General features: G+C 35.9%; 1 protein-coding gene across 1 annotated transcript in view; it reads left to right on the top strand.

The window, feature by feature from the left end:
• LOC150081680 (uncharacterized) overlaps positions 1-17,605 on the top strand; it is an 833,960-nt gene that overhangs the window by 792,806 nt on the left and 23,549 nt on the right. The window contains exon 27 of the mRNA XM_090380284.1: positions 9,682-9,765. Coding sequence (XP_090236410.1) covers positions 9,682-9,765 — 84 coding nt within the window. The remainder of the gene's footprint in view (positions 1-9,681; positions 9,766-17,605) is intronic.

Consider the following 17,605-nt stretch of genomic DNA (forward strand, 5'->3'; position numbering starts at 1 on the left):
CCATGATCAATCCTGTGAAGTAAGGTTCCTGCTTATAGTGCTCTTTTGGGCCAGTCCCTTCAAAAGTGCTATAATGGAAGTTTACTGTACACATACAAAAGGCATTTAAAAATATGTGCAAAAAATTCAGGGACATATTCAATTATCAAAAATAAGAAAAAGTCACATAAACACTTTCTGAATCGTTACTGAATTATAGCTGTTTGAAATTTTAAAAATGACCAGGGTGTTTTGAATAGTAAAAAAAAAATAAAGAAATAAAAAACTAAATAAGAGCAAGTAGACATGTACCTAGTAAAATGCTTATTCATACTAAGTATTCTCTTTTTCTTTTAATTATGTTTATTATTTTTGCCATTCAAAATTCATGGCCATTTTTTAATATTCAAATAGCCATAGTTCTGTAAGTCTGCAGAATCAGTATTTTTCTGGGACCCTAGAATACATCCCGGAATTTCTGAAACACTCCACTGCACACACACACACACACACACACACACACACACACACACACACACACACACACACACACACATAGGACATTTCACAACTTGCTAGCCATACTTTGGTAGGTTATTTCAGAGATGAAATTGAGAAAAATGCTAATATACCATTGATCCTATTTTTGGCCATTGCAGAGTTATGGCTATTTCAGGGTGCACACAAGGAGAAGAACAAGAGCATTAATCAGATGAATTTATTGCTATATTTATTAAATACACTGTGTCCTGAAGTGTCCACCACAGTTTTTCAATGCCCAACCTCAATTGTTACAAACAAAGATACTGCTTGTTACAGAATTTTGGGATGCCTGCATATGTAAGAAACAGAAATGGCAACAACATCCATAATCCAACAAAGATGTTCCTCTCGTATTTACTTTGGTTTTTATTGGCCATCTCTTTCATAAGATTGCAAAAATTATTAAGTGGGATTAGGTCCAGAAATCTCAGCAGTCGATGTATTTACCAGCATAAGCAATTCCCAATCCAAGTAAGCCATCACTTGATAACCGAAATGTGGAATCACTCCTTCATGCTAAAAGAAAAGCCTGCCTTCTTATCTCCAGAGTTACATCATCTGTTTTAGAGGAAATTCGTTTTTAAAGAAGTTCAGATAATTTAGTAACAGTTAAACAGTGTTAAAAACAAATGGTCAAATAAGAACATCATTCACTGAGAAGAGATGTTAAAAGTTTCTTTTAACAGTACAGTCGTGTCAGACCACAATTATCACAACCAGTCTTTGGAGGGTTATTAGGGAGGTAATACTGAGTAAAAAAATTTTAATACAACATTAGCAACTCTATGTAGCATGCTAGTGGACGATTGCTGCTTATTTTACTTCCTCTGTCTTTGCTGTCATTATCAATGTCACGTCTGTTTATGTTGCACAACGATTTGCTTCCTCCAGTTGACTCTTATCTATTTTAGGATTCCTCATTTGTTGCCTAGGCTTGTTATTTGCAGCATTAAGGTATTTGGAATGCTTGATTCTAGTAAGGTTTTTAAGTGCTGTTAATTGCTAAAGACTAATATTTTGCATCCACTTTGTTAGACAGAGGAAGAGTAATTTTGAAAATTAAGCTGCACATCTTGATTGATTTACTTTCCTCAGTAGAATTTCAGGTGGTCACTTGTGTTGAGACATGGTTAAAAGACAGTTGCAATTTATCTCTGTTGTCTAACCTTGATTGTTTTTTCTTTTCTGCTATACATTAATTGAAGATTCACAGGAGTGGTTAGTCATTTTCTTTTAAGTCACTTTTCTTGTGTTAAAACTCTGGCTGTAAGGGTTAACTGTTTATCTTCACTGTTTTGATTGTTTTCATATATATTTTTCCTCCAGTTCATTTGAATAATTTCAATTTTTTTTAGATTGATTGAGCGAAATTAGTAAACCTAGTTATTGCTCCTCAATTTGGGCACTTGTATTTAATAGTGGTGGAGGACCTCCCAGTTTGCATGTGGCATCCAAAGCCCACAGCCAAGGTTCTAGGCTAACACCATAGGAATTTAGCATGTGTGCTGCACACTACAACCCATGGAAATTCAGAAAGGGTGGTCCTAGTGGTTGAAGGATCTAGCTTCAACACATCACTCTGCCCTCTGCTTCGACAAGACAGAAGATCCTGGGATGGCTCACCCAGGATCAAGCAGCTAGTAGTCTTGCCTACAAGAATCAACCATGCTGATGCAATACCCAATGTTCTCATGGTTCAAAGGACAGAATCCAATCTGGTCAAGGAACAGGTATAGTGCTTAGGTAGCTCTGGAATCCACTTCTGAGTGCATTTATCGATTGCTGGATAGCGGGTGTTTCCTTGGGCACGGTGGTGGACGAGCAGCCAGATACCAAACCAAATTAAAACACCTATGAACCCTGATACTGTAAATTCTCCTACTGAGACCCCTAACAAGGTCCCTATCAGAAAACTATGACCTTAAGTCGAACATCACCACAGAAAAGAGAAAAAGGCGCCTCCGTAGCCAGGTGGGAAGGAGCAGCAGTGCGTAGCACACGCTTCTTGATTAGACCGGGGTTCGAGCCCGTCACCACCAAATACGGAGGATGCAGAAAGGTCAAGGGAATGACCACCGCATATTCCTGGAGCAATATGGCCTTAGTTGCTAATGCTCCTAAAAACCAAACAGCAACAACAACAGAAAAGAGACCCAAAACATAAGCAGCATCAGAGCCTATACCTAGATTCCTGATTATTCTAGGCTATCTTTCAAAACAATGTCAAATGTATTGGAGAGATGCCACCCTTCTTTATGCAGGAAGGTTTAGAGAGATTGGCAGGTTCACTTAAATTAGTTAAAAGGCCTCGTTCTGAAGCCTCTTAATATCAATCACTATGTAAAAAATTAATCATGCGGTGTTATTTCAGAGTGGACCTCTTTGATGTTTCACGGGATGAAATTTACCCCCAAACTAAAACCTAAGGGAGTAACAGCTGCCAGAAGGAAGTAAATCGGAGTCTAACCAGAAACTTCATTATTACCTTTAACTCTCAACATCACTTAATTCCATCACAGCCTTACTGTGCAATCTTCATAACACAGTAAAGGCCATACATACCAAACCCAGAACAATAAATTTTTAAATGTCAGCAATATTTACATTTGCATATGGCCCTTCATGAGCTTTTTTCTTCTTCTTTTTTTTTTTTTTGTCTATGCTCAAGTGGTACCAAAGGCTGTACGACTAAAAATTGTTCAACATGAACATGCTTTGGTCTCATTGTGCACCCATCATTTTTTTTTCATATCATTTCATTTAAGTGAGCTGATATTCTTAGTCACATCCCATGCTTTCGTATATATGTGACAATCCCATCTGCTTATAGTATCATAACACAAACAAATCAGTTGGTAATATAAATATAAACAGAGACCCCCACTTCAGGTCAACTTAAATTAAAACTAAAATAAAGATTTGATCAACTGAGATCAACCTTTAGCCTTGCGGTGGGTATAGGGCATCACACCCTCACCACAAATTTCCATCCCCACCACGAGGAGGTAGGTCACTACTGTCAAGGGTCTCAAAAATTTCAAAATTAAACTTAATGAGTTAGAGAAATTTAAACCTATAATGAAGACATCATTATATGATTGTGATCTGATCACTGTTGCACAGGGCTGAGAACCTCTAAACACACATTTATGGGATGACACATTCATAACAGGGTCTTGGGTATGCCGAGCAATGGCCTCTGGGGTACTGTGTCAGCATCAATTAACAAAACTTACTGGCTATGCTGTCACTTACTTTTAGATGGTATGTTGGGTCACCTCAACCCCCAGAAAGCTACACAGTGAATACCTTTATCCATAATCTGTCCTTCGTCTAACCACATCTAGGGCTTGATCGAAATCAGGACAGGATCTGTCAACCATAGCATGCTCTGAGGGGAGCGTCTTCCTCCAGTAGTTCACACATCTAGTAAGATCTCCAGTTTTTGAACAATCCTTAAAAGAATGGTCTTGCCCATCACAGAAGATACACTCTTACAATGTCTTGCCATATGGCCAAAGGCCTTGCAGCAATAGTGTGTAGGGACAAGAGGTCCCACACCCTATGCAAAGACCAGTCCACATATATTCTTGCTAGGCGCCTCCGTAGCCAGGTGGGAAGGAGCAGCAGTGCGTAGCACACGCTTCTTGATTAGACCGGGGTTCGAGCCCGTCACCACCAAATACGGAGGATGCGGAAAGGTCAGGGAATGACCACCGCATATCCCGGAGCAATATGGCCTTAGTTGCTAATGTTCCTAAAAACCAAATAACAAACAAACAAATATTCTTGCTCTGGCTAGCAAGAGATTTGATCAGCATGTCAGTTGTGGAAAGAGGAAAAAGAAATCCACATATATAATACAGAAAGGTGCAATATGGCCCTAGTAGCCCTTGTGCCAGAAATAACAATACAATACAGAATTTAACATTTGTATCAGAAAGTGAGAAAACTAGTAAAGCTAAAGCAAGAATCCTTTAGTATGCTTAGATAGTCGCAGAGAACTATTCTATAGAAGCACAGACTGAAATAACTATGCCATCTGAAAAGTCATTCCATTCCATTGCATGCTACCTTTTGAGTTCTCAGAAGCCAGTAAAAAAATTTGACAGCTATTACTCCCATTTCAGTACCTCCTATAGCACCACCTCTACAAAAACAAAAATAAAAAAAATCTATCAAAGAAATCAGAACCACTTATGAGTCAAGAACAAATAGAATTAGATATTAAAGACATACCTAACAAGCCAATCCTGGAAAATTTTGTTGAGGGAGAAATGGACAAAGGCCAATGCCAGTTCTTCCCAAGAAAGATAATACCAAGTCATCAGAGCTTCGAAAGTTAGATGACAGACCCACCAAACTTAAAATTTAAATGGCAAAATATAATCAGCAGAACTGTCACAGAGTTTGCCAGAACTTTGACGATGTAAAGGCTCTCCTGTTTAAGCATGAAACAATCTGCCTCTATTTACAGGAGATGTATCTAAAGGCAACGTAAAATTCTCAAGAAACGCATACACATTTAGATAGCATTAGTAGAGGCATATCATGCAAGAAAGCAAGCTTATGCAGCATCAGCCAGAAGAAAAAAAAAAAAAAAAAACTTCCACTTCACCCCTCCATTCGTTCGAAATACTTGTCCAGCTGAGCCTTAAATTTATTTAGGCTATCAACTTCCACAACAAGGGTTGGAAGTCTGTTCCACCAACCAACTACCCGCTGGCAAAAGGCAAATTTCCGGACATCTATCCTACATCTGTCTTTCCTCAATTTGAATTTATGCCCTCTCAGGTGATTAATCTGAGCAAGAGGCAGAATCCCATCAGCATTGAGCATGCTCAAACCATTCAAGGCTTTATACACCTCTATCAGATCACCTCACCGGTGCCTAGTCTCCAGACATTGTAATTTGCAAAACTTAAGCCTTTCTTCATAAGAGCAACCCTTTGTTCCATTCACTAACCTTGTTGCCCTTCTCTGTACTCGTTCCAGCAGCTCTACATCCTTCTTGAAATGAGCCCTCCAGACCTGTATAGAGTACTCAAGGTGTGGCCTGACCATTGCCTTATACAAGGGAATAATCACCTCCTTATACCTGCTAGAAAAATTCCTGTATATCATTGATAAGACACCATGAGCTACCCTTGCAGACCATCTACACTGCTCAGAGAACTTCATATCTGCCTGCACAATTACCCCCAGGTCCTTTTCATTCTCTACCACTGTCAGTGTAGTACCACAGAGTTGATACGTTGCTCTGGGATTGCTGTTTCCCATATGTAGTACTTTACATTTGTCAATGTTAAACTTCATTTGCCACCTCTCAGCCCATCTGCTCAACCTTTCCAGATCCTATTGCAGCAGCATAGCGTCAGTAGTGTCCGTAACAACCCTGCCAACTTTTGTATCGTCTACAAACTTGGACATTAAGCTTGATATACTATCATCAATATTATTTATAAATACAGAAAACAATAATGGACCCAACACTGAACACTGAGGGACTCCACTGATAACATTAGTCCACAATGAGCAGTGTCCATTGATTACCACTCTCTGTCTTTTCCCCCTCAACCACCCCTTTATCCATAGCAGCAATTTGCCTCCAATGCCACACTGCTCCAATTTGTGCAGCAGTCTTCCATGTGCAACAGTATCAAAAGCCTTTCTAAGATCCAAATATATAATATCAAAGTTATTCCCTGCATCCAGTTCTTTTGTGACTGCATCATAGTATCCAATCAAATTCGACAGGCAAGACTTCCTCTTAACAAAACCATGCTGTGTCCGAGCTATAACTGAAGTCTTGTCTAGATGATCCTGCAGTACTTCTTTAACCAGTGCCTCCATTAATTTTCCTGGAACAGAAGTTAAACTCACAGGTCTATAATTACTTGTGTCAGCCTTTGATCCTCCTTTGTGAATTGGGGTCGCATTTTCACATCTCCAGTCTATGGGTACCTCCCCTGAGTCCAAGGAAGCTCTCATAATTATGGCTAAGGGTTTGCTTACTTCCTTTGCTGCCTCCTTTAATATAACTGGATAGATCCCATCCACCCCAGGTGCCTTTCTTGTGTTTATCTTCAACAATTTCTCCTCCACTTTACTCTCAGTTATTACAAGATTATCTAGCTTACTGCCAGAGTTGAATACACCTCTGGCATTCCGCTCACTGAATAACTCCTCATGTGTGAATGTCGATGCAAAATATTCATTTAGTTTGTTAGCTACCTGAGCAGGATCATCAACAGTTGAACCATCGATATCAAGTGGACCAATCTGATTCATCCCCTTCCTTCTAGAATTTACATAAGTAAAGAACTCTTTGCTGTTTTTCTTTGCATCCCTTGCCAAAGATTTCTCGTAATCTGCCTTTGCCTGCCTAATCTCCTTTGTAATTTGGTTACAGATCAACTTATATCTATCGTAGTCTTCTGTGTCACGTGTTAATTTATATGTATCCCAAGCATTTTTCTTCTCTGCCATATGTCTCATTAGTTCAAGATATTAAAGACATACCTATACCTAACAAGCCAATCCTGGAAAATTTTGTTGAGGGAGAAATGGACGAAGGCCAATGCCAGTACTTCCCAAGAAAGATAATACCAAGTCATCAGAACTGCAAAAGTTAAATAACAGACACACCAAACTTAAAATTTAAATGGCAAAATATAATCAGCGGAACTGTCACGGAATTTGCGAGAACTTTGACGATGTAAAAGCTCTCCTGTTTAAGCATGAAACAATCTGCTTCTATTTACAGGAGATGTATCTAAAGGCAACGTAAAATTCTCAAGAAATGCATACACATTTAGATAAAATGGAATGACTTCTATTCGTGGAGGAGTCACCATTGTTGTGGGCAATCATACCTCCATTTATCAGATTCCACTTACAGCTACCATAAAAGTGATTTCAATTTATATTGCAGTAAGGCTCACTGCCTAACTGCCTATTCCATCAGGGATTACCCACCAGACATTTCCCAAGAATAACATGTGCCATAAAACTCTAAAATAACCAACCCAAGAATAACTGAACTAATCTGATAGCAGCCACCTCTGTGGCAGCTGAGAGATAAGTTAGTCATTCTGGGCAACTTCAATGGGCACAATACTTCTTGGGATGGTGATGATGATAAAAGGAGTAGATGGATCATTGGGGAATGTGGTTGACTGTAATGACCTCTTCCTTTTGAACACAAGGACCAAAACATACATTCAAGGCCATTAATTTGTCTTCCCCTTCCCTTCTCCCATTGTTTACGTGGGAAGTAGATGAAACCTTCTTTGGAGTGATCACTTTCCAGTTATATTCACCATGGTTGGAATGCTTACAATCAGATGACACACTTTAAAGCACTCAGTCAGCCAGATTAACTACGAGAAGTGAATCATATTGACCAACTACTGCCCTGACATTGCAAAACCCCTTTTTAATGTCACTTTGTATAAATGTATTTTGGAAATATTTTGTTTTTTTCAGTAAGCACCTTCTGAATTCTTTGGATAATATATTCCAAATCCTAATCCAGTTTACCCTTCCATAAGTCAACATGATCCTCATAATGTGAGAACTTCAAATCTACACAGTTATTTTTTGTTATTTTGTTAGTTAGATTTTTTTAGGAGCATTAGCAACTTAGGCCATATTGCTCCAGGGATATGCAGTGGTCATTCCCTGACCTTTCCGCATCCTCCGTATTTGGTGGTCACGGGCTCGAACCCCGGTCTAATCAAGAAGCGTGTGCTACGCACTGCTGCTCCTTGCCCACCTGGCTATGGAGGTGCCATCTACACAGAAAAAGGAACACTAATATACCACTGAACTGGTTCAACAACTAATGCAACAATTAAGACAGCATATTTAGCATATAAGTAGCAGAATTTTACCATGCTAAGTTATACTTGACAAAGTGCAATTCTGCTGCCTGAGTGTCAAGATACCCAACAAGAATAGTAAATAAAATCATAAAAATTAAAGAACAAACTAAAGTGACACCCACCTTCAGCAGTACAAATTCATGACCCCCAGCCCAAGGACACACCCACCAAAGGGAGAGCATAATATCTACAATAAATAAAATAAAGACAGGGAACCCACATGAGCCATTATTTATGGAACATCAGCATTTGTGAATTCTAAAGGGTGCATGTTTCAGATACTGACTACTATTCAGTAATAAAAAACTGAACTAAAAAATATACAAACATAACATATACATGGCCATTGTCCTCTATAGTTTAAAATGAACAAAACAAAATGCAAATTGACCATTAAAAGCAAATCATAATAAACAAGATTAACATAAATGAATTAGTTAATCATTTATAATAAAGGTCATTAAAATAAACCAAATGACAGTATATTTGGGTATATATCCTTCTGCCAGAGGTAGTTTGTTTTTCAATTTTTATGATTTTATTTTATTTTGTAGTATCAGGGTATCTTATTATTTGGGCAGCAAAATCACAGCTTGCCAAGTGTAACCTGTAATTGTTGCATCAGTAGGTGAATTAGTTTGGTAGTATAATAGTGTTCACCACACTGATGTAACAATTAAGGTAATAAATCAGTAACTTTATTGCTACATTAATATGCTGAATAAATTACTTCTGCCAATAGAAGGGATGCAGAGGAATTTTCCATATGTTGTTTTGCATAGTTATCTTTAATTTAATTATCTCTAATTTAGTTGCATTTAGTCATAACTCATCAGTTACACTGCCCTCCAGTTTACTAAATTTATGGTAATGTAATAATATATATAAGTATACATTATTAATCAATGTTTGTTATAGTAATTAGCCTTTTTTAAAAGCCTTCATTATTTTTATACTATTTAACTTAATAATATATATATATATATAGATTTATTGCAACATCTTAGACAATTGCTTAGAAATATCTGCTGCTGTTCAATACCTTTTGATTTCTGTTTTTTTATTTTTCCTCCTAAATTCCATGCCAGTCTAATAGTTTAAAATCTGAAAAATCTTATATGCATAAAACAACTTTATTTTTGCTTTCCCTAGCACAGTTTGTAAACTTTCTCAGATATTTAACTTCCCTAATACTGAAACTGTTATTTTGTTTTGAAATATAAATAAATATGCAAAATAACTTAATAAACAACTACTGTTTTTCTAAACTCAGGGAGTACCAGGTTTAGATGCACCATGTCCTCTTGGTCCTGATGGATTACCGCTCCCAGGATGTGGATGGAGACCACCCAGTGGGGTAAGAGCTTAAAATGAATATGCAAAAACTTTGGAAGGGATTAAGGATGGCTTCTTTACCAGAAAGTTTTAAAGTTATTTTTGTAAATTTTAACAATTTTTAATTTATAATGGATATTCAATAGAAAGTAAAATAATCCCGGTAATGCTATCTTGTTATATGCATCCTAAGAGATAATAATGTAGTTTATTCCCTGTGAATCTTGTTCTTGCCCTTTTTTTGTAAATCTTATCCTTCTGAATATATCCTCCACTAATAAGAATGTTAAAAAAAAAAAAAAAAAAAAAAAAAATTCTGACCTCAAATATATCACAAAAAAGAATACCTCTATAATCAAGAGGAAAAGGAAAAAAAAAATGCACTCTGACCCATTATTATCAATTAACTGTTGACTCTGTTCTGCAAATTTATCAAACTGGCAAAACTGAAACTAAAACAGTCTCTTCTGTTAAGAAGTACAAACCATGATGGTAAAAATTCTTCTCCTCGAGTCTTATACAGTCTTTCCAATGTCAATTTGAATGATAAAGCTCCCCTTTATTGTGCCTTGGCAAAATTTCAAATGCTATTATAAAGCACTGACTGTGCTAGTATCAATAATTAAGATCTGAAGAATGGTATTAATCTTCAGTGTCAAATAATATCATTTTGTAAAAAAAAAAAATTCTTATTCCCATATGACACCCACATTTTCTGAACCGTTATGGTTCAGAAAAGTTGAGTGTTGTAAAGGCATCTGGTTTTTACCACTTTTTGTTTTTTCACTAATATAATATAATTTGTATGTGGCAAAATATTTATTTAAAATGTTCATATTTTTGTGTTCATTTTTTTTTTTTTTTAATAAAATGGACAAACTCAATTTTGCTCTTTTTTCCAAAAATATGTAGAATTTATTCCAGAAAATCTGTAAATATGCATAAACATTTACTTTCGTATTAATATTTTCAATTTTCTTCACTGTAATTGTGATTTGTCTTATACTTATGAACTCCCATAATAACATTTCTACTTATAGTACCATTCTCCTTTTAATGATCTTTTCTTCTGGTCCTGTGGTCAATCTTATAAAGTGCTATGCATATTTTAAGGGCTGTAGCATTTTCTGATTAAACTTTCTCACCTATACAATTTTTTTTAAGATCCCAAGAAGGAATAAATCCTTATATTACCTTTCTCCTTCTTCTTGCTTTGGGAAAGAGATGGTAGAGAGTAAATTCTAGGAATGTTACTTATGCAGTTTTTTTTACATAAATCTTTTTTTTTTTAATAGAGATCTTTCTCTTTGAATGTGTGTGTGTGTGTGTGTGTGTGTGTGTGTGTGTGTGTGTGTGTGTGTGTGTGTGTGTGTGTGTGTGTGTGTGTGTGTGTGTGTGTGTGTGTGTGTGTTCACCATGGCATCAATAAGTTTCATTAATGGCAGCATTTTTTTTCTTGCTCTCAGTGTGGCTTAAACAAATATTTGAAATCCTTCCCCCCCCCTTTATTTTTATATGGAGGTTGCCCATATTTTCTTTGTATTTATTTGAATTACATGTTACAATGACCCAACTTGTTGATAAGATTATGTTATGTTCCAGTTTGATGAATAAAATTGTATTGTATTGTATTATTATTATGTTAATATGTACTACAATTATCACGTTTATACCATAGCACTCAAGATATGTTTTGTTTAATTTAATAAACCTGTTTAAAATTTTTTTTTATTTTTTTCTTCAACCCTTAAAAATAAGCAAAACAAGATTAAAGGTCCCAAAAAAAAAAACAAGCATAGTACAATAAGTGTGCTGGCTTTCAAATTGCATATAACCACTACTTCATAAACACAAAAAAAAGCTAAAAATCAATGTCATCTCTAAAATATTGATATATTTATGAAAAATGTGAAATAGCCTTCAAAATGGGAGGTCCCACCACTTAATAGTGCTCAACATGTATTTTCTTTCGATAATTAAAAGTCTGTTAGTTTTGGGGCTGCTTGCAGCATGAAAACTTCAAACTTCTTAATAAAATTAAATATGCAGGAATTGTATGTATGTTGGAGAGTCAGCAGTCAGGTTATACTAAAATTCCATGATTCATATGTGAGAAGATAGCAAAACATAAAGTCAGCATCAGTCAAGAGAGCAGTGGTGGCTATATACTGGGTTTAAAAAGTATTGGATCTGCAAGTCTGGGGGACCCAACAAATCTATTGCCTTCACTTCATATTGCATTAGGTCAAACATTAGGTTAAAAGTTTTAAACAAGGATAGTAATTGCTTTCTATATGTACATGTATATTTGTAATCAGTTTCCAAGTTTATCTGCAGAAAACCCAAAGAAGGCATTTTTATTGGGCCGCAATTAAGAAAGTAAATTTCATAAAAGCCATTTTGAAGGAACAATGATCACAAATGAAAAAAAATATGTAATAAACTGGCTTCAGAAATGCTCACAGAGGTGAAATGACAAATTCAGACTCCCTCCAGACAGACTGCTGAATGTCCCCACACATTCTTTAACAGCCATACCAAACTATCCTTCGGAGCTACCTGACTCCACACCCACCCATCATCTGCAAGGTTTTGATCTCAGCTTAAACCAGAAAGCCTCAGTGAATGGAAACACCCTAAGGACATAGCATTTCAATAATCTCTAAACCTTAATAGACTTAGCTTGAGCATCAGTTCTATGCTACAACTTTGATCACTACTGATTAACAATTAAGAACCAAAACTAAAGGAAGAAGCCCTTTGAACCAGGACCATGAAATACAGCCTGACAGTGCCCTCTTAATGGAAATTACGAAAAGAATGTTGAAACAAAATTCATCAGAAAGAAACGTGTAAAAAAGTTTTTAAAAGGAATAAACCTAATATAACTAATAAACTAACAGTACCCCACTTCTTTATGCGATTAATGAATTCGGCCTATGCTACCTACAAATAGGAGTTTATTGTTGCATAACAAAAGACGTTTCTATCACAAGTTTTTCTTCCAAACACTGCTTACTGCTCATTTAGATATGATCCATTTATTTACTGAGGCTACCTCAGTAAATAAATTGAGGCTACCTCTTGTCTGATGATGGAGCTAAATAGTTCTGAAATTGGTCACAACAATGCCTTCAAGTTTTTAATGAATAATAGATTCATCTACCGGGTGATATAACTAATGACATTAGTTATTTTAGGTTGACTCTTACAGGAGGGGCAACATTGTTCCCCTGAAGTATATAGAAGATACTAAGATGCTCTTATTGACTACAAATGGAAGCTGGGAATCCTCCAAAACCCACCTAGGTGAAATTTTTATAACTGAAAAAACATCAGATGACAGAGAAGGAGGGACTGTGAAAATTAAATAAGACTGTAATACGGACAAATGGATTTGGATTCCTTTGTAACTAGGTAGATATCACCTCTGTAGCCAGGTAGGCAGGAGCAGCAGTGCGTAGCACACGCTTCTTGATTAGACCGGAGTTTGAACCCATGACCACGAAATATGGAAAGGTCAGGGAATGACCATCACATATCCCCGGAGAAATATGGCCTTAGTTGCTAATGATCCTAAAAACGAAACAACAACAACTAGGTAGATATGAAATTCTGAGAACTCGGGACAGATGTGCACTTTCCAGTTATCGATTAAAATAGTTAAAAACAACTTAAAATTTATGTGTTCCTCACTCTATACTGATGGATGGCCCGACACCCCCAGGATCACAGCCGAAGGCACCAAGCCAACCCCAAACATATCAACCCCCCCCCACGAAACTCAGAGTGACTGAAGACATTATGTTAAATAAACTATACTCTAAAAATAAACTTAAAAGATAAAATTTTGATAAAATTCAGCGACAAAATAAAACCAATTTATGTAACTTGGTTTTATTCTGTCACCACATCTGTAAGAAGTATGATCATTTTGTTTATCACAGCAATCTGAGAAGGAAATTTTTACTTTCCTGGAAAGTCAACAAGAAAAGAAACTTGTGAACTTGAAATATCCTAGCATTCTGTTCAAACAAAAAATTGTGCTTTACTAGATTTGAAAGCATTCCTATACAAGATTATGATGCAGCATTCCTATACAAGATTATGATGCAGCATTCCTATACAAGATTATGATGCAGCATTTTTCTGAAAATAACCAACAGAGATGAGCAGTTTGCCACATGGGCAGAGGGATGAAAAATGTAGTTTTACACAACACCTAGTTTTTAGGTGATGCTTATTTTCATTTGTACAAGACTGTGAGCAAGCAGAACATATAATTTTGGGCAACAGAACTTGCCCACCAGCTTCATGACCTTTTATTGTGGGGTTTCTTGAAAGAGAAGTTGTTCTATAGGAAATCTGTTATACACGTAGACACGAGAGCCATAATTGTTATTTGTGTCTTGAAATTGATTAAAGCACACTGTTGCATCATTACATCAAAAAGAAGCCAAATCAAACATCTGGAAAAATAAAAATTTTCAAAGAATGTGAGCTTGAAAATAAATAATGTTTGTAATAATTAATAAATATATGAATTTTTCAGAAAATATTTAAATGTGTCAGCATTCTGTGTGCCACTAACTAGGCAGGTAAGAGGCTTCCAGATTCCAAACACCTTTTTAGTTTTATATATATTTTATAATTTTTTTCTTTAATTTTTTCCCCACATGCTTCTCTCTAACAAATTTTGTCATCTTTCTGTCTGGACACACGTCAGTTTCATATTGACCTCACTGCACTCACTTCAATAGCATGTTGGTCTTCCTCTTGGTTGTTATGACACATGCACTACCCTCTGGGATAGAATAACTACCAATGAATGATAGACTGCAGCAGGTGTAGCCTTATATTCCTCCTGCAGAGCAGTGACCAGTTAAGATACTGATGTGGGATATGTTGATCTGACCCTCACTTGACATGCAGGTATTTAACATGGTTCAAAAGGCCCCATCCTTGTGATCCATATCACAGCACAGAACCACAGCTACTCAGCCCAAACCTGTGGCAGAGTTTTGAGGTTATTTAAGTACCCACTTGTGGTTTAAATAACCCCTTGAGGTCTTGTGGTTCCTTATGGGATGAGGCTCCAACAGATGAAAGCTTTGCATTGTATTTCCATTCTATTTGATTTCATTTTTTTGGCATTTTTGGTATCAGGTATATAATTTTTTTTATAATGTCATACCACATCATCAGCACTAACTGCAAAGAAGATAATGTCTCAATAAGTCTTTCATACTTTTCTAGGTGTCTTCTAGATATTTTTTCTGATTTCAGTACAGTGAAGTGTAAAGTATTTACATTCATAATTGCTTGATATAATCTTCCTTTGTATAGTAGTAGTAATGGTGGCAAGTGATGCAAAAAAGCAAGCATATGAGCTAATGTAGCATCAGTAATGTATCTAAGGAAAAAAAACAATTTTACACATCCATTCCCTCTAAAAGTTTGTCCAGTTCCTCGTTGAATTTATTTAATCTATCAACCTCTACAATGGCAGATAGAAGTTTGTTCCAACAATTAACTTGGATATGACTTCCATCTGGTATTGCAGAAGTGACTAATTTGAATAAATTTAAGGAAGAATTAAATTAAAGAATTAGACAAATTATCAGAGGGGGATGGGCAGGTGGTGCTGTGTAAGCTTTGCTTCCTTGAATTATTTGCCAACACTAATACCAAACTACTAGTACAGTAATGCAATGTGATATTTTAGTACAGTTGTAATAATCCTACACTATTCCCTGCTACTATAGCAATATATATATTATGTAAAATTTATATAAAGTACACTATTGATTATATGCCCAGAGAACCTCACAAAAATGCCCTCAGGGTAGGATGCCTTGAGGGCATTCCATGCTGCTTTTTTGTGTATGTTGAGGACATCATCAAAAGAATACTTTTAGTGGCTTTCACTGAAATCTTTTGTGGACCAACAGATATGCCCTCTTTTATCTTTGTTTCACTTAAAATCCATGAAATTTTTGTTTTAAGCATTGGAAACCATGCCTTTTGTCAAGTGCTTTTATCATGGTTTTGTTAAGCCTAATTTGATATGAAGGGGGAGTATTAAAATATCTTCCCTATCAGCTGGTGGTGGTGGTGGTGGTGGAGGCATTCTTCTAGCCAGAAATAATACTTTTGGAGGTAGCCACTTCTTGAAAAAATAATGTGAATCCTCTTGCTTTGCTATCCCATTCACATAAGAAACAGCAAGTTTTGCGAAACCAAGTTGCAAATCCAATAAAAGTGTAACTGCTTCAAGATCACATCACATTTTCCAGTTATATCTTGTGTAATTAATTTTTTTTTAATTATAAATTCCATATTAAATGGCCTTTAAACTGCAATTATATAAATCTATATAAAGCTTCCAGGCTTTGGGCTGATGCTTGTGGCCTGCAGCATCTATTAAACCATTAGTATTGCTGCACAAAGGAAAATCTTTTGTCATGGAGAAAAACTGTATTTAATCTTTCTGGTATCTATGATATGTAAATATGGTTGTTGTGTAAGCAAGTTCCATCCCTGTAATTTGGAATCATAGAGTTATATTTGACCCTTGGAAATATTTAAGCCTTGAACAGGCCATTTAGTTCCACCTGAGTAATACAATGAAGTTGACACTCTTAGATTAGTATGTATTCTTGATCCTTGTTAGAAACTTCCATTATTTCAGTCATCTTCACAACACGATATATCTTCATATAAAGTACAAGTTTAAGGAGGCATGTCATCAGGATGAACTATAAACCACATTGCAGAAGGCATATTGGATTACTGGATTATGTACATGCTTCTGTCTAGGCAATTCCCTAGGATCATTCCACAATTTGCTTATGTCATCTGTGTTGTGGCATCTCTGCATGGCCAGTCATGCATGTTGCATAGTTTGTGGTTTTATCTTTGTGTTGTATGACTGACCACTTAGCAACTAGCCAGCAGAAAGTTACCTTTCCAGCCAGTAACTGTTGTCTATTGCTAAGAGGACTGTAGCCAACTGCACCAAACTGGAATACTCAACCATCTCCTTACTTTTAAATGAAAAGCCATCAGTCCTGGTTAAATAAAAAATAGCAATCTTCAAAATGGTTTTTTCTGTTCCTGCCATATTGCTGGTACTGCAAATGGCATGCATATAATTTTTCCATTCAACCATTCTTAAAATGTCACTATACGATGTACCCACCTGATAAGTAGGGACCAAAGTTCATTGGCTCACAAAGAACATCACAGGATCTTTGTGACATGCAGTTATATACTCATCATAAACATAACAGTAACTGTTGAGTTTATTAACTTACTGGATAACAATAAATATTTCATTTTAACATGATTCATCATGTGCAAAAACAGTTGACTTCAATTTCACATGTAGAATGTAATGTAGTACTACACCACTTCACAGTTTAGTAGAATCTAATGTAGTGCTATACTGCTATTTATAGCACTACATTAGTACAAACTGTCATACAGTAATAAAGGTCATCTAGAGTCTTTAATAACTCTTAATGATTTAAATTCAACAGGTGATGCAAGTCTTCAGGAAAATGAAAATTGCAAGTTCAATTTTATATTGTGATTTTTAAATGATTCTTACCAACCACGTATTAAAATAAGACACAGAAACTGAAATTTTAAAAACTATATATTTACTACTATATATTTACAGTTAAAATAACTTTACAACTAAAAATATAAAAATATTTAAAATATATATATACATCAAATAAAATACATTAAAATACCGGGTTAAGAGCGATAAAACCAACCGTAGCTTTCAAAGGCTCCTGCCTTCTTCTTCAGCGGTAGCTTCCTTGTACTGCAGTGCATCCTAAGTACCAGCAGGT

The sequence above is a fragment of the Mastigoproctus giganteus genome, chromosome 8 (assembly GCF_048544385.1).
Source record: "Mastigoproctus giganteus isolate SK-2022 chromosome 8, ASM4854438v1, whole genome shotgun sequence".
NCBI classification, from domain to species: domain Eukaryota; kingdom Metazoa; phylum Arthropoda; class Arachnida; order Uropygi; family Thelyphonidae; genus Mastigoproctus; species Mastigoproctus giganteus.